Raw genomic sequence first — 17,709 nt, forward strand, 5'->3', positions numbered from 1 at the left:
ATATGGAAGGAAAAGTTACTGACTAAATTGACAGCTATTATCAGTGCATAAGGATAGGAAAAAATTGTCTGATGATACTGGAATAACATTTTCCTGGACATTGCATATTTTAAAGAAGTTTTGAATATATTTTTTTTTCACATGTAGGTTGTCACAGATGCTACAAATGGCAATGCAAAAAGAAAAAACAAAACAAAACAGGTGAATCTTATGACAGTTCCAGTTTTGCAAATTCAGTGAATTAAGGTTAAAAAAAAAAAAAGTATTTGAATTGTTATCTGAGCACAGTCTTTCAAGGTGCATCCATCCCTTGCAGTGCATCACAGGATGTAGAGAGTGAAGCAAGCAGGATGTACAGACATTAGCCTTGATAAATAGCAAGGGTCTATTCCAGCTTTATTTCTGTGTCCTTTTTTTAAGTAAAGGTGTTGGGTAATTGGAAAATAAAGTCAATTCATTTAAGCACAAAATAATTAGCCTAGATTGAGATACTGAAATTTTCTCATATAATAGATAAACCGTCAGCTTGTAGAGCACAGATATTGCATTGGCCACACAGGAAATCTATCTAATCTCTTTTAAAATCTGTGTTTTAAGGACTATGCTAATAGTATGCTTTAACTCATTCTTAACATGCTAAGGCTATGAAGTATGAAAATTAAATTTTAGCTGGTTTCTTGGCAAAATGAGGTAAAAGTGTTTTCTGTTACTAGACGAAGTCAGGTTAAATAGACATAAAAGACTGTTCTTTGAACGAAGTCAAAATTCTTACTAACATGAAAGGCAGCAATATCAAACCTATGATCTTGAAAGGAAATAACAGTGATATTGCATCTGTAGAATAACAGGAACATGCTTTGAATGCTGGAATACACACTGCATTTTGTTTACACTTAGAAGAATTACTTATTGCAATATTTGCATAGTGTTCAGTTCTGTTTAATTACAGCTGTCTGTGGGGAAGAGTTCAATGGGATAGGCACCAGATTCAAAACAGATTTCTTTCAAGAGCCATAAAGTCAAATTCCAATGAGGCTGACACAGTCTTTCATCATGTGAAGGAGAAGATGGTTTCAGACGTTTTAGCACATGAAGCCTTTTCTTCTTCTCCCCCTTTGGAGACATTAATGACTGGTGAAGTCTTGTCTGTCTTCTTGGCTGCTAAAGCCTCCTCAGGCCGTATTTTGTAGGAGACGGGAGGTGGCTGTTGGTGCACTTGACTGAAAATATCCCAACGTGGTGCCATGCTGAGTATGGCCCTGAAACACCTCCTTTTCACCTGTGATGTGGTCTGGGGGCAAACAAATAATATGAGGCATTTGTGGGATTACCGATGTGAGAAATGTGCAAAGAGGGGCCCAGATTAAAGGAGGGAGGCTGTGGGATCGTGCAGCGGGTGCCATCTCCCTGCTGCTGTCCCCCCACCTCACGCTACCACATCACCGGTGGCCTCTCCCAGATTTGAGGCCATTTTTAGGATGCAGACATTTTAAGGCAGGGGTGAGCTCTGTGCCCTTGCCTGCAAAGCCCCAGGTGTGGCTGTGGGGCTGTGTGAACCCCAGTGGGGATAAACCATGGGGCTTCTGGAAGGCTTACTGGCAGCACGGGTTGCTCACTGGGGTTTGTGCTGAGGGCTGGGGAGGCAGGTGAGCCTCGGCATGGGGGACAGGCGAGATCCTGTGGTGGTCTCACCACCAGGCGCCCCGGTGAGAGGATTTATCCCCGGGTGTTCCCACAGCACCCACACCGCCGCCTCAGGCACCCTCACAGCCATTATGGCACCCTGCCTAATGGCGCCTGCGCTGCGTGGAGCCCACAGCACCCCGCACAGTGCCGGTGCCTGTTCTTTGTTACCCTTCATTCACCACTTTCAAGGACAAGATCATCTTTTTAGGGCTAAAAAGGGACTTTAGCACACTGACAGCCCCGCATCGCCTCCCCCCTCACACCCCCATACCCCCCCCCCCTTCCCCACCCGCCTCAGCAGGGGGCGGTGCCAGCGGAGGCCCCGCCCCTCGGGGGGGGGGCGTGGCCGCGGCTCTGAGGCACCGCCCCGGCGGCCGGAGCCCGTTGAGCGGCGGCAGGCGGCGGGCGGCAGCGGCGCCATGGTGAAGATCGCCTTCAGCTCCCCCTTCGCCCAGAAGGACGGCGCCAAGAAGGAGGCGGCCGAGGCGCTGGTGGCCGACAGGGTGCGGGCAGCGGGGCTGGGCTGGGCTGGGCTGGGGGCTGAGGGGGCTGAGGGGGCGGTGAGGGAGGGCGAGGAGGAGGAGGAGGAAGCGGCGGCCGCCATTTTGTGACGGCTGCGGGGCCCCCTCACGGCCCCCTCACGGTCCCCTCACGATCCCCTCGCGGTCCCCTCACGGTTTCGGCCGCTCCGGCGGCTTCCAGGCTGCGCTGAGTGGCGCTGAACTGGGCCGATTTACTCGGGGTTTGGTTTTGGAGGAGCCGTGCTCGGTGCCGGCGGTGTCAGGCCGGCCGCTGGGTCAACGGAGCGGGAGCGCTAGGGCCGGGTTTGTTGCTCGTGGCGGAGAGGAGCCGCTGTGGTTGGGTTTTTAGCCAAATAATAGCCCTGCACGCAGCGTAAGGAGCCTCCCCTGGAATTGGGGAAGGCTGTGCTGTGGTGTTGCTGCCCAGCGGGCTCCCTCGGGCTGCCAGAGCCGTGCCCTGTACAGCTAACGGCACAGCAGGTCGAGGAGGAAGCTGAGGCACTGCACAGAGGGCATGCTCTAAATCAGAGAGGTCAGTCAGTTCCTTCATCAGCTGCTCCTCACGCAGCTTGTGGTGTGCGTATCTTCAGCAGCCTCTGCCATGCAGCTGCTGAGCGCAGTCCTAGCGTTGCCCTGTGCCCTCCCTTCTGTTCTAAGGAGAGCTGAGCTCCAGTTTAGAAGCAGCTTACATCATTGTGTTACACACACCGCAGTGTTCTTGGTCAGTCGCTGTGTGCATACACGTCTGACTTTGTTTCTAATACCTCTTCGCTCTGACTTGAGGGCATGCAAACAGCGAGTTCACAACTCTCCTTGAAAACAAACTTGTTCTAATGCTTATTCTTTAGATGGGATATTTGAGGAGAGCAAACAAGCTCAGTGGCTAACATTGGTTGAAACAGCACAGCAGAAGTCCCCTAGGCTACCTGCAGCAAACCCTTGAGCTTGCAGAATTCTCTCCTTTCAGGTACTTTGGCGTGGACTGTGTCAACAGCAGCTCTTGACCTAGCTGCCCATGTTAACAGGAGTCATTTCTTTCCTCTGTTACTCCTTCTCTTTGCTTGTTACTGCACAGCTCAGAACTGCATTTTCCTTGCAGGTATTTTATTGCTCATATTGGTTTTAGAGGCTGTGTAACCTGTTGGAGCAAAGTCTTGAATTGTGTTCTCTTATCAGCTCCGTCAACTTGGTCTTCTGAGATCAGGCTTCTGACATTGCTTTTTAATATGATAAATAGCTTGGCTGTGTTTGAAACAAGTGTGGCGCAAGTGTAGCTACTTAGCCCTTGACATCATCCGAGCCCTGGGACGCCTGAAGTGCTGGAACCTGGTGCGGGCTGCTGCGTGCAGCTAATGAGAGGCCTCACTACCGATGAGTAAGGAGCGGCGAGGTGGAGGAGATGGCAGAACACGATGAGAACAGAACCAGCCTTGATCTTAAAACCAAGCTGGCTCTGAAAGATGGCTTCCACATAACGACATGTAAATGTGGCATAATTCTGACATGGAACTAGTTTAGTTTTTTGTTGTGACAAACACTTAACCAGCCAATTGTAGCGGCTTATGTCTTGCTGAACCAACGCTTTTCTGTTTGGAGGATGAGAGAGTGGAATGTAGGAGTGTTGACTTTCACTAAACAGTGTTTTTTTTGTCTCGTTAGTTGCATAGCTGATGGGTTTGACTTTTACACTGCCATATCTTGCTGAGCGTGGAAATAAGTGCAGCCTTTGTAAAAATACTGTGACTTGTTCTGATCACAGGTCACTTAAACGTATTGTGTTGTACAGGAGTGCAAATAAGGGGACCAGAATTAGGAATGGCCATGGAGGCTGCTGTGCTAAATCTGGGTGCTGAGTCTAGGAACAGCACAGAGGAAAACATTCATTTTATTTTTTTTTTTTGCACCCCATGTGAATTCATCTTTTTCTACATTTTGAATTGAAAGAGCAGGTTGTGAAAGCAAACTCTTAAATGCTGTAGTCATGAATCACTAAACGGACTACGTGCCAAACATGTAGGTTATCTAAGTATTTATGGCTTTTTTCTTTCTTTGTAGGCCTGAAGAGTTTATTTCTCCAGGTGAATGTCTATTATGATTGCTTAGGATTTGACAGTGCTTTTGTTCTTCTCTCAACTTCTCTTGTGTGGGCTTTTTGACTGAAAGCCTAGGAAGGCATGTAAAGAACAGGGCTTTAAATTGTGTCGTTCAGATACCGCCACCAACTCTGGATCAGCATTACACAAGTGATCACCGTGTTATGTAATGGTGAGAGTTGTTTCCTTTGGCTGCAGTCCTCTGTCTGCAAGCGCACCAGGAAAAAACAAGCCAGTGAACTACAGGCTTTTAGGCTGCTATATACAAAACATTACTCTTCCTTCCACCAAAGGAGCAGGATTTTGAAGCTGCAAGGTAGGATGTACCACAGGAGTTTGTTCTTATTTGACATAATTTGAAGCCGTGCTTGAGCTGATGGGTGGTTCTCCTTCACGGTGAATTTAACGTGCATATTCTGAGAAAGTTCTGAAACCCAAATGTGGGATTTATGTCAGATGCCTCTTTCCCGACTAATAGACAAAATTGCATCTTAGCTTCCTGTGTTAGTCCAGCTCTGTTAAGAACAGTAATGCTATTTTTCTTCCATCTGACGGAGGAGAAGAGGATAGGAAGTAGGCTTTGGGAACACTGTGTTCCTGAAAATGACCTTGCTCTACAAATCTTGCTTTCCTTGTACAATATTGTGGCTGCAGCACTGTATCAATTGTTACAGTTATTTAAATTTCTCACAGCTCAAGTAGTGTTTTTCAAACAGCTACAGTTTCCGGACAGAGGTTTGTCTAGAAGGATAACTGTAATGAGGAAAATATTCTCTATTCAGTGCTGTGTGAAAGCTCATCTTGCTATGATGCAGCAGTATTTCGTGGAAGTGCTTTCCTACTTCATGATACTTGACTTCTCAGCACACACCTAGAGGAAATAGAATCGTCGGGTTGTAGGTCAAAGTGAAGCACTTGGTAGCTGTCGACTTAAAATTGTGGGTGGCTACACCTTCTCAGTTCTTCTCCTTCTCTGGTTAAAGGATCCGGAAGTTGCCACACACGGAGGTGAAAACTCCTCTGGAAGATGTCTGTTGACTCTGCTGGGCTTAGCGTTCATCTTGGCAGGCGTTGTCGTCGGTGGAGCCTGCATCTACAAGTACTTCATGCCTAAGGTAGTGTGAAAGTTCTTTTTAACCATCACTGACAAAAAGTGCAATTACAAATGGATTACTTCTGTAATAGAAATCTTCTGGTAACTGGGACCTCAAGGCTTCTGTACCCTTTATAAAAGCTTCAGGTCTCAGACTTGCACTTCTTTGTAACACCGATGTTGGAAGTGTAGTTTTAAAGCAAAACTCACTGTAAAAAAAAATAACTAATCTTGCTCTTTCTTTCAGCATAAGGTGTACCGTGGCGAAATGTGTTACTTTGAAAATGAAAACCGGGATCGTGCTGTGGAACCTTATTTTCTGCCTATTGCTGAAGAAGCTGACATTCGGGAAGATGACAACATAGCCATCATCGATGTGCCCGTCCCGAAATTCTCAGACAGTGATCCGGCCGCGATTGTCCATGACTTTGATAGGGTAAGTACATGTGCAGCAGTAAGGAACAACTGGTTCACAGCTCGCTGGGAAACTAGAGTGAATGCTCGTCATGATAGCTCCAAGGTTTTCATTCTTGAGACCTGTAAGTGCAGGTGATTCTGGCTGAGTGCTCTGTGAAGTTAAATTTATTAAAAAAAGGGTGAGGGGGCAGATAATGTTGGTAATTCTAGTCTCTGCATTTTTGCACCCAGTGGTAAGGATGAAGTGACTAGGAAGACCTTAACACTTTCTCTAAACAATTAACTTGTAGAGAACAATCACTTACCAGCTTAGTCAGCTCTCAGTTCTGACGTAAAGTATAACTAACAACTTTGGAGAGGTGATAATAGCTAAGTTCTTACTTTAGACACTTGTATCAAAGCAGTGCATGCAGCTAGCTGTTCCTCATCTTTCTGAAGTTACTTCTTAGACTTTGTAGAACTGTGTGCTAATAATCAAAAAGCTGTGATTAATCAGTTGAAAACCTTTTTTCCCTCCAAAATAGCTTTTGACGGCATATCTTGACTTGCAACTGGGCAACTGCTATGTGATTCCGTTGAACACATCCATAGTTATGCCGCCAAGGAATCTGATGGATCTCTTTGCAAAACTGGCGGTATGTGGAATCTTGATTGTTTAGTTATGCTGATGAGAGAATTCTTGATAAGAATGCTGGATGTTGCTCCTGAACTCCAATCTTTTGCTAGAACAGTCCTCTTGCCATCGAAGTACATAATCCCCCTGGCTCAGTCACTGTACTAAAGTTCAGGCCAGCTGTCAGTGTATATTATGTTGAGTAGATTCGTGGGTAATGCTCTTATTAATACGTAGCTTTATGGAAGCTGAAAGCAACTAGTAAATAAGGTTAAATTTAGCTATTATAAAGCAATTTGATGAAGCTCCAAGTGTCATTGAAAGCCTAAACCTGAAAGTTGCCGCTGGAAAGCTCACTTCCCCCCCCACGAGTTTTAATGAAAAGAACAATTGTTCTGTTCTACTGGCACTGTAGTTATGAGCTCACCGCAAGCATTTTGACTGTCCAATGACTAAAAGTGGTATTCTTCCAAGAAGGCTTATCTTCTGGGTCAAGCTGATACAGCTTGCTGCTACTTCCAAATTAAATGTGATACTGAACTATCGTGTGTCGAATGTACTTTTTTAAAAAGTCATTGACTCCTCAGCATCTAATGCTAGGTGCCACCTGATGTAGCTTAGCTCATTTATTTTTTTTAGCTTAATGAAGATCAGCTTTGTGTGTCCCCTTGCCCCTGCTTTTAGGAGTTGAGGGGTGACAAGTTATTTCAATAGCATTATAACATTTTGGTGAAGACTTCATCTTTCAAGTTTGAGGCAATTATACCTAATACAAAGAATAAAAACAGCATGACCTACAAAAGTTAGGTATTATGAAAGTTTCCCTGTTTAAACTGCAAACTTTGTTGCATACAAATAAACCTGAATAAGTTCTCTTAATGCTTACTTCATATGAAGCAGGCAATTTGCAAAGCACTTGAAAGCAGAGTTAAGATTAACTGCACTCTACTTGAATGTAATTGCAGCTGTTTGACATGGCCTTTGTCAGTTTTTAACTTCTCTGGTGTGCAACTCTTCAAGACTAGCATATCTTTAATATTAAACAGATGGAAAGCTGAAATCTAGGCCTCAAGTCCTTCCAAAGCAAAGCAAAAAAAAAAGTAGTGACTGTCCGTTGTTACTGTTCTAGTGTATCTCAAGGTATTTTCTCTTTTTAGACTGGTTCTTACCTGCCTCAGACTTACCTAGTCCGTGAAGAAATGGTGGTTACGGAGGAGATAGATAACGTATCTGATCTGGGTATCTTCATTTACCAACTCTGTGTTGGAAAAGAGACTTTCAGACTTCAGCGCAGAGACCAGATAACAGGTAAGTTTCCTAGTTTCCTGCTGTTTTTTTTTTTTTTTTAAAAAAAAAAAAAAAAACAAAAAAAAAAAACCAAACACCTCCTATTGGAGTAGGGAAAGGGTAAATACACTGTCAGGGTTTTTAGACCTGGAAATCTGAGTGTTCAGCACAACTTCTGAGCTGAGGCTGCTGTTAGAACTGATGGATGTTGTTTTCCCTATTTTCAAATACATGTCTAAGTTTCAAGCACAGTGAGAGAAGCTTTTGGTTACAGAGTTAGAAGTTTTGTGTCCAAAACGGGCTTGAACATAAGCAAATGTGTTCCATTTTTCTGGTTGAAGCCATAGGTTAGTTTGGCCTAAAAACACCAACAGATTATGTGGGTCTCTGTAGATGTAGCTTACTCTTTCACTGTCCATTCTGAAAGTGGGTTGCAGGAGCATCAAATAACAACATTATCTTCTCGTTCATTTGCTCTGAGAAATACTGATCATCTAGATCTGGACATCCCAGACTTCTCCTCTGAAAGAGGAAGAGCACATCATGGGAACTTCTGAGCTCTGTTTCTGCTTCGCGTGTCTCTTTGTGGCACCCCTAGCCATTCTGTGAAAAGGAATGAATTTGTGTCAGAGGTTTGACACATTGGAAGGAGGCCTGAAGTACAGCAATGTGATGCTATGGATTTTAGTTCATTGTAGTTCTCAAACCATTTAGTCTGCTGCTCTCATCAAATGCATAGCAAACTAATCCTTTGTCAGTTACTGCCTTTCAGAATGCAAATGATGGGTTTGTCAGAACTCTCTGCTCCAGTTTTCCTGCCAAACTCTTGGGCAAGATTTTCCTCTCCCCAGTTACAGCTTGCAGCGTCAGGAGCCACATCTGCTGTTTGCTAGAGACTACGTCCTGTTACTACAAGACGGAAGGCTCTGTATGTGGCAACATAAAACAGTGGTCCTAAATAGCAAAAGCAGATGAAGAAACAGTAAATGTTCCTTTTATGGGAGGGAGAGGCATGTGTCTGAGCTGTTGTGAACAAGTCTGGGCTGACTGCTCTTGTGTCTGAAAGACTGTAGCTTACTGACAGTACTGCAGAGAGTGTTTTACGGTGTTTCCTTAAGATCATCTTGCTATAGCATGTTTCAATTCATGTTTCTGACAGCTCTGCTGCATGGTAAATGACTTCCACAGAATGCTTCCACAAAAGGATTCTAGCAAGCGAACAATGCCCCTTAGTACGGGTTCTTTCCTGTAACTGACCTTGTTTCCCTCCTGGTAGGGGGAGAAACTTCGAGTAAAATGGAGGACTGCTGCTGAGGAGAAGACTGTTCTTACTTTCCAGATTAGATTTCTAGCACACCTTTCTTCAAGTATGCGCAAAACCAGGCCAACTTAAATAATTAGGCTGCAGTGGATAAACTCCTGAAAACTGTGTGGAGGAGTCTGTTCACTTAGCTGCTGCTGCATTTGCCCTCAGATTTTGTGGAGTTGGTAGAGTGGTTTGTTAGATCAGACAGTTCTGAGGCAGTTCCCTCGAGGCCTAAGTGAAGGTGTGAGAGACTGGACAGGTCTTCCTGAATATGCAGTGTGTGTATCCAGTTGGATAGCCATTGGAAGGTTTTTAGCTAAAATAGAGGTGAATTGAGGAGCTAATAGTCCAGCTGTTAGTGTTTACAAAACAAAACAGTACCCTGCTGTGTCTGATTTAGGAGAATACTTGTAGACTTCTACAGATAGCTCTGCTTGCATACTCTGAACAATTCTGTGCTTATTAAACAAGCTTAAAGCTTTTTTCTCTAATTCTTGTATACCAGTGTATTTTAGTTGATCAGCTTGTCTCTGACTGCAGGACTACCATTTTCTTGTCTTCTATTAAAGCTTCACAGCTGGTAGAGGTAAACTGCCTGTATCAGATCCAGTGCTGGCATGTCCCAGAATAGAGAAAATCACCTTAACAGTGTTAGGAAAAAACTTCAGTAAGATCATCAGCTGAGTGGTAAATCCTCATCTCCCCAGGTGAAGACTGTGCTGTAGAATTACACTCTTTGTTATTGCATACTGGAGTGGAGAGAAGTGCTGATAAAGAACTATTTAACTATTTTTTTTTTACTTTTTTTTTTCCCCTGCACCTTTTTAGTTTTTCACCTCTTTTCCTGTAATTTCAGTCTTCTTTGCCTTACTTTTCTTTGTGGTTAGGAAGGGCTATGAGAAAGTCTGTTCAGTGCTCTCTTCTGTCACTAAAGTAATTACAGGAAACTAGGTTAAATGACAAGATCTTGCTTTATCCTCTGTCTGTATCTAGCCCCCTCTGAAATTGTCACTGTTCTGAGAATGGGGGAGGTTTTCTGATGGAAAACCAGCCTGTATCCAGCTCAGATGGTAATTCCTGGGTGTAAAAACAATATGCACAAAGTGATTGTATTTCATTGTTGTTTGTAATGACTTAAACAAACAAACCTGTAAATGCTTGCTGCAGAGTTACAGATCTCTTGCTTTACTTAGGCTCTCATCTTGTCTCGTCCGCAGGTCTGCAGAAACGTTCAGCGGAGAACTGTCACTCAATCAGACACTTTGAAAACTCTTTCGTTGTTGAAACAAAGATCTGTCAACAGTGAAAGACGTTGGATGGGAGGTGACTAGTTCACACCTTCATTGAGAAGTCTCACCATTAGATGTCGACTTCTTAAATTAAAATGTGCAGTGATAATCAAAAGCCTTATGCATTTTCTGTGTATTGCTTGTATTTCAAGAAGACAGTCACCATTTCAGCTTTTTTTTTGATCCTTGGTATACCTATTCTTAGTTTTCTGTAGAATTTAAATTTGAGTAAGGTGTTTTGGTTTTGTTTGTTGGTTTTGGTTTGTTTATTTTTGTTTTTTTTCAGAAGGGTAACATCAGTTTATCCATCGAATGCGTGTGATCTACAGTAATCTGGGAATGGCAGAAAAACATATATACAGAAATGTTAACCAACTCCTTGGCTGGAACCAGTTCTGTTCACCTTAACTTTCACAGGATGATTAATGTATTAATAATCTGTGGTTTGCACATCTTGTGTAGTTCTGTAGAGTAGCTCTGCACTCAGTCTCCTGGCTAAAAACCTCCTGATGCATATCATTGAAGGTTTATTTTAACATCCATGTGTGAAGCATGTAAAATCCAACCTCAGTGATCATAAACCTCTAACACTACCCTTTCTTTTTGTGCAATTACTGTATTGAATTCGTATGTATATTTGGAACCTTCCCTGAGCTTACACTTAATTCTTCTACCTTTGTTTGGTTTTGTGGTATTTAGTTCTTAGATTCAGATCAAGTTGCTCTTAAAGCTTGTCAGTATTTTGGTTATGAGTTGGTTTATCCTGTAACTTTCTATTTCAAGAATCTGTTCTGGTAATAGCTCACTTGTGAATGTGACTGTAGTTGTAAACTTAAACTACTGGCTTATACAAGCTTTTTAGATCAACTTTTTATGAGCAAGTAGCATTACTACTGCAGTCAGAGCATTGTTCCTTTTTTGAAAGCTGTAGTATAAAGACAGCGAAGACATAGCATCCTGCAGTTGATGAGAGTTTTATTAAGGGACTTTATATTGGCATAAATTCTGCAACCCTGTAATAAATGTTTCTCTAAAAATCTGGTGTTTGTGTGACTTCCTGGTGAGCAGAAGCAGAGGGCGCTACGCTGGTATATGGCCCATGAGGGGGAAGTGAGGGTTGTGGGTCTGGGCTAGCGTTTGGTGTTCTCCCTACCTCCTTCAGTCCATGAAGCCCCATTTCCTCTTCCTGTGAACTGTGGAAATGCTTTGTGGTGCAAAACAAACCGGAGGAACAGAGGGAGGAAAAGATGCATCACTAAAAACATGATCCCCCACGGTGTAGGTGTTAGTGAAGCTTAGTGCTACTATAAGTTGGATTCGTTGTGCAGGCTTCCTGGCATGAGGGCAGCAGCTCAGTTGTGGTATAGTTTAAAAAAAAAAGGGTGAATTCAAGGGTGAATTCTAGCACACATCTCTCAACGTTGTTGAGGAGGCTGGAGGCTAATAGTATGCTTGTGTTACTGCATTTATGGCCATGCTCATGAGATGAGTCTTTACATATTGTAACTCCAAGACAGCAGAGGATTAATCAAACATCTTACAGAAGCACCGTTCAGCTTTTACCAGCTTTAAGCACAGAGGTAGGAGACAGTGAGACTTGTATTAGTCTGATTGCTCAAAGAGTTAATGTACCAAACCCTTCTGGCTTTCCTGGAAAATATCTGTGACTTCTACAGCTGGAAGTAAAACAATAAGCAGGCTGTCTGTGCTGAGAACTAGCGAGTAAAATGCCACTACAGGAGGAGCTCCTCTGTCATTGTGAAAGTGTGCAGTGGAAAGGAGTTGACCAGCTTTGGGGCAGTGGGGAATTTTTTTGTTGTGTCTTGGAAATTAACGCAGCTCTTCTCCCTACATGTAGGGCAATGCAGAGGACATGTCCCAAAACCAGAGCTTTGCTCTCTTTGTAATCAGAGCATTTGTCTGTAAAACAGTAAGTGTAGCAGAGAATTTTGTGTCCTTAACTTTGTTACTGGACTACAGTGCTGTAGAAACCTCTTAATTTGTTAGAGAGCTAGGTATGTTTTACCAGGGGAAGCAGTAGAAACTTGTCCGTGCGGCTGCAGGCTTGCTGTGTGCTTGGACAAGTTACCGTGGGGAAGATTTCCGGATCGTCTGAGAGGATATCGAGGGTGGGGTGGTTGTCTGGTTTGGTTTGGTAGTGGGAAGATTTGGAAATGAGTTAGTTGCAGAGAGCAAGAGCATCTGACTGCAGCGTTCAGCTTTGGCTGGGTTGCAAATAGAGACGGTAACTCTTCCTTCCAGCTCTGAGCAGCTGTGCAGGGAGGGCTCTCTGTGCAGGCCTTTAACCTGCTGGCTGTCTCCAGCCACGGAGCAGGAACGCAAAAAACGCTTCCAATAGGCTGCAGCGGTTGCTCTTACCTTTGCCTGCTAAAGACTTTAAACGAATGAAGTCAGTTCCTTAAAAACCTATTAGATGTCCTAGGCAACGAGCCAGCGTATTGAAGGAACACATTGTTCTCCTCACCTCCTCGGGGCTCTGTCTTTCAGAGAGTAGCTGCAGCTTCAGCCGTGCGGGCGGCGTGCTGGGCTCATGCTCTGGCCCTGATGGCTTTGTGCTGCGGACAGGCATTCTGATCAAAGGGCTGCCGCTGCAAGGTGGCCTCCAATAAGGTCCTGGGAGCGCTGGTTATTTCCAGATCGGTATCTTTGAGGAGCTGAATTCATCTCTCCGGTCTGCAAGAGCCAGGAGGCTGCCTTGCACCAGTAGGTGGCACAGTCAGCAAGCCCTTTGCACTGGTGAGTGACTCAAACTGACACTGCACCTATTTAGGCTGAAATCGAGGTTTCCAAGTAACTACTGTACCTAAACACAAACGTGGCTTGGGGCAGGCTTCCTTCAGCTGGTGTTGAGTCTGGTTTTGGGTGTAGCTTACCTTCAGTGAAGAGCAACTTTATAACAGTAATGTGTAAATGTATGAAATACTACCCAATATCTGAGTGAGACTATGCTTCAAACACGAGTATTGTAACTGGAGGGATAATATTGCCAAGATGCAAATGCAAACTCCTTTACAGCAGTGGCTGGTTTTTACAAGTGTGCTGACTCAAAAAGTACTCGGCGTGCACAGGACAATCAGCAGCCTCTGTGCACTTGTGTACAGACAACTGTCTTTATGCCAGCTTGCAGATTATCTTTTATGATATTGTTTTTAAACTAAAGCTTTAAATACCTAAACAAATGTTAAAATGGATTCCAGTGCTTTGGACGATTCGTCTTCCAGCACTACCTTTGAGTTTTTTCAAGTTTATTTGTAACTCTGATCAGGAAAACATAGAAGAAAATGGCAAGGAAGAGCAGACACGTTTGTTAGTCGGAGCAGATGCTGTTGGCCACTGCAGAAGCCTGAAGGCTTTCTGTTTGAGTGTGACCTGTAAGATGCGGGTGTCTGGTGGTGGTGTGAGTGACAGACAGACATTGCCATTAGAGGAGATGCTACCCTACGCTAAACTTCAGGTTTTTCTTCAGCCTGGTCTTGTGGTTAAAACAAAACAAACAAAACACAGGAATTAAGTTGTTGCTTGCTTATATAAATACCTTGGGATGAAGATCCAGGTAAGGAAAAACGGGGACAGTGATGAAACACTTAAAAGACATACAGAGGCCTCAGCATGATATGAAATTAGAGCTGTAGCACCTCAGACTTGTTAAGCTGTTTGGCTAAAAGTGGGGCGTATTTCACCATAAGCTCAACCCTGTACCATGGGCTGTTGCAGCACAGCCTTGCTGGCGAGGGTGTGAAAGGCTCACCTCACAGCTGTATCGAAAGTCACAGTGTGCATGTAGGCACCCAGAAGAAAGGAATCTGCTCGGACTTCAGCAGGACTGGGCTGATTTCTGTGGACTTTCTTAGTTCTTTGCATCACAGGAAAAGCTACCAAAAACACAGGCGTGCTCAGAAGAGTTTCTGGTGGGTGATGGCAGAAATATCCCAGCTCTGAAATCAGCACTGCATTTCCCCGAGGAAGTTTGGTTTACTATATTTTTAATCCTCCTCCTGTGCTTGGGATTTGTTCTTCCCCGATTGCTTTGGCTCTGCTTACAGCAGGGTGAGCTAACTTGGACAGTCCTCTTCTTAATGACAGCAGGTGCCAGCTTTAGTTTCTGTAGGTGGACAATTTCATTTCTTGTCCCTTTCCAAAGTACTCAGGAGGGCTAGAAAGAAATAAAACATTATGGTTTCTAGGTAAAAATGTGCACAATCTGATGTGTTTAATCTCACATTCTCCTAACGTGCCCCAGACTAAAAATCCTAGGGCAGAAAAGAGCACGTGGAGGGCCGGATACATACAGTGTGGAGTCCCTGCAGGGGTACATGCTGGCCGTGTGGCTGAATTACCACTTCTGGGAAGACTGCGCTCGGGGTAGGGCTTGGAGGAATTAAAGCTGCTCTGACTGTCCTCGTTTTAAGCTGGCTGGGGGATGGCTGGGCTGCCAGCATGGCACGGTGCCCAGATGCTAGCACTGATTGAAGCTTTGAGACTCGAAGCAAAATAATTACACGTATATATAATTATAGTCACACTATTTCATTAAAATGATTTCTTTATTATGTGTTTATCTGCGTTCTATTGCCTAGGCAATAGAAATGGGTGTATTTCCTGTCTTGAGAATAATTAAAGCCTTGCCACCTAGCACTCCACCTCCAAAGGAAATTATTTCTTATAGCTCCGACTATTTTGTTTGCTTGAGCTTGTTTTCTGTCATTTTGTAGGGTGGCTCCTCTCCCCGGCTTCACACTGACAAATGTAGAAGTGAATTCACTGCCTTAAGAGCCGTTCTGACTGTGGGTGTAGGTGACCTGTGTGTGTTACCGGCGTGCTCAGCTTCTCTTGAGCTGTTCCATTTTAGGGCATGTTGACATTTGAAGTTGTTCCAGGTTAAGCCCGTATGTGGACACCTTCTTCTGGAACAAGAGCTTCCTTCCTGTCAGCCTAATCCCTGGCTGGAGAGGAGCCAGGAGCTCTTCTGCTGGCGTTAGAGTGCCTGCCTGTGGGATTCATCAGGAACAGCTCCACCGACAAATAATAAATAAATAAATTAACTAATAAATAAAAAATAAATAAATATTTATTTATTAATAAATAAACCCACAGTCTGTTTGATGATCACCAATCCCTCGTTTTGGGTCGGTGGCGTGTGTGTGTTTGCTTTCTTTGGGGAGGTGTGGCCTTTATTTTATTTATTTATACATATTTTTTTAGATGATATCGGTTGTAACTCTGCATTCTCACGTGAAGATCAGTAATTCAGTACTTTGGCTTCCCTGGGCTTGACAGTGACAGCTGCTTTGTCACCTCAGATTCTCAGGAGCCCCTCTCACTCCTTAATCCTTAGTGCTCAGACAAATCAGAGAGAGGTAGGAGCCACCGTTCGGGCTGCCCTGTCCGCACCGGTGTGCTCATCACCGGTACAGCGTGAGGCTGGCAGCAGTCAGGGCTCTGCCTCCTCACCTAACAGTGAAAGAGGAAGCCAGGCTGCTTCACACCAAGTAAATGACAGCGCTTCCGTGGCTGCGATCTGCGCTTATGATCTGAGCCGTAACTGCTGTTTTTCACTCAAGTTTGCGCTCTGAAAAGAAATGAAAGCATTCAGCCTTATCTCGTACATCTGCGCGGCAGTATAAGCTGCTTTCCTTGATGTCTGCTTGTTTCCTTGAGTTCTGCTCTCACCAAGGCTCTGGTATTCACTTTGGACAGTTTGCAAGGCACGGCTGAAGCAGGTGGGTAGCTGCCAAGCAGAAATGGCCCTCCAAAAGTGCCACCTCCTTCCACTGCTGACGGTCTGAAGGCGGGATCTGTGGTGTGGGTTTGCTTGGCTGGAGGTGACTGGGAGGTAAAACTGTCTGCCAGCTAAGAGGAGCTTGCATCTGGAGGTGCTGACTGCCACTGTACTTCTGGGGCCCTGTTTTGTGGTAGATTACAACCCTAGATTTTTGGAAGGGAAGTGACTCATGCTAACAGGAGGGAAAACAAAGTGTCTGGCTGAGCGCCCCGAGTGTGAGAGAAGGAGCTCCATATCTCAACAGCTTCTGTATCTCTTATTTATAAATACCACTGGATAATAGCATGTCCTAGACTCACAAAATTCATTGTTCCTTAGTGGAATTAATGGTTTCCCTGTACAAAACTTTTTTTTTCTCTTTTTTTTTTTTTTTTTCTTTTTTGCTTGATTTTCTACCTTTTATACGTTTTCACACGTGGAAGAGGCTGCACAGGCGGTGCCATTGCACTGGGGAGCATGGACGTGTGCTCCAAAGCCCTACTATCAGCCTTGCAGTGTTGCTTCTGTGTTCCTCCTTTTGCCTTTGGATGGATGGGGTTGCAGTCCCCATTTGCTAATCCTACCAAGGGCTTGTCGTGCAGAGATCAGATCTCTGAGAACAAACACCTGAGTCCCCAAAGTGAACTCATTCTGCTGAATGGATGTGAATGAAGGCAAACTTGCCCTCACACAGCCCTTGATGCTAACAAATCCCTGGTGCTCACCCGGGGGTTGGCACCGTGCACATCAGGGCCCTGCGCTGGGATCAGACATGGCCTTGAGTCGGCACAAGAGTATGATCCCGTTACAAAATACAATCCTGAGTAATCCTGAGAGGTGTGTGGATGTTCAATGGGAATCTGAGGGCAAACCCCATCAGAAATGAAGTCATCGGCAGGATTTCTTGTGCGTTTAGTTCAGTGCTCATGTGCCAAATTCAGCTCACTTATTTCCCTGCTGCTCGCTGGGCTGTCCCTTATCCCGGTGAGTACCAGCACCATTTGCCCCACACCAAACCATCCTGGGCAGCTCTGGTGGCTGTCTCCTGCCTCTGTGACAGGCAGAAGTTCAAGACGATGCCTCTGGCCCTGGGGCTGAGGCACAGAGGGGTCCTCTGCCCCCCGGGGAGACAGCGCCAGCTGCCTCACATCCCTTTTACTGGTAAAAGGGAACTGCTTGACCCTTGCTTGTAAAAGATTTCCTGGAATCTGTGGTGTTATTTCTAAGGACATCCCTATCCTGTGGCCGACGTGTTCCCTGGAACCTTTTGTAGCCTGTGGCTTGCTTTAAAGATAGCAACGTAATGGCAGGGTGGAGGGTAAATGCCTCCCTGACTGTCCTGCAGAGAGAACCTGGCCCTGTCCTTGTGTCCTTGTGATGGTGCTGGGACGGAGGCTTTGATGGTTGGTGTTAACTCAAATAAGAAACCTCTCATTAAACTAGAAACTCAAAGCCATGTGATTTTTAGCTTCTGTTTTACATAGGTCTCCTGGGAACTTTCTTTCTAGCTGCGCAGCCCTCTGTCTGACCACAAGGAGTTACCATTTCTTTAAATACCAGCCCTGTCATGTAATAGTGGGGTTTGGGCAACGTCTCAGCCCTGTGATTCAGTGCCGTTATGC

The 17,709-nt window shown here is 44.7% G+C and overlaps 1 protein-coding gene and 1 long non-coding RNA gene across 2 annotated transcripts; both read left to right on the forward strand.

Annotated features, from left to right (window-relative positions):
- The first annotated feature begins 2,025 nt into the window (after positions 1–2,025).
- Positions 2,026–11,342, forward strand: ITM2A (integral membrane protein 2A). Its single transcript, XM_068696791.1, has 6 exons — positions 2,026–2,189; positions 5,284–5,415; positions 5,641–5,829; positions 6,335–6,445; positions 7,581–7,731; positions 10,234–11,342. Exons 1-6 carry the CDS (start codon positions 2,106–2,108, stop codon positions 10,320–10,322), a joined length of 756 nt encoding a protein of 251 aa, XP_068552892.1. The 5' UTR covers positions 2,026–2,105; the 3' UTR covers positions 10,323–11,342.
- Positions 2,210–4,611, forward strand: LOC137863562 (uncharacterized). The gene is made up of 2 exons (XR_011100962.1): positions 2,210–2,739; positions 4,417–4,611. It is a non-coding gene; the product is annotated as an uncharacterized lncRNA (long non-coding RNA).
- Positions 11,343–17,709: the final 6,367 nt, after the last annotated feature.

The sequence above is a fragment of the Anas acuta genome, chromosome 13, assembly GCF_963932015.1.
Source record: "Anas acuta chromosome 13, bAnaAcu1.1, whole genome shotgun sequence".
NCBI classification, from domain to species: Eukaryota; Metazoa; Chordata; class Aves; order Anseriformes; family Anatidae; genus Anas; species Anas acuta.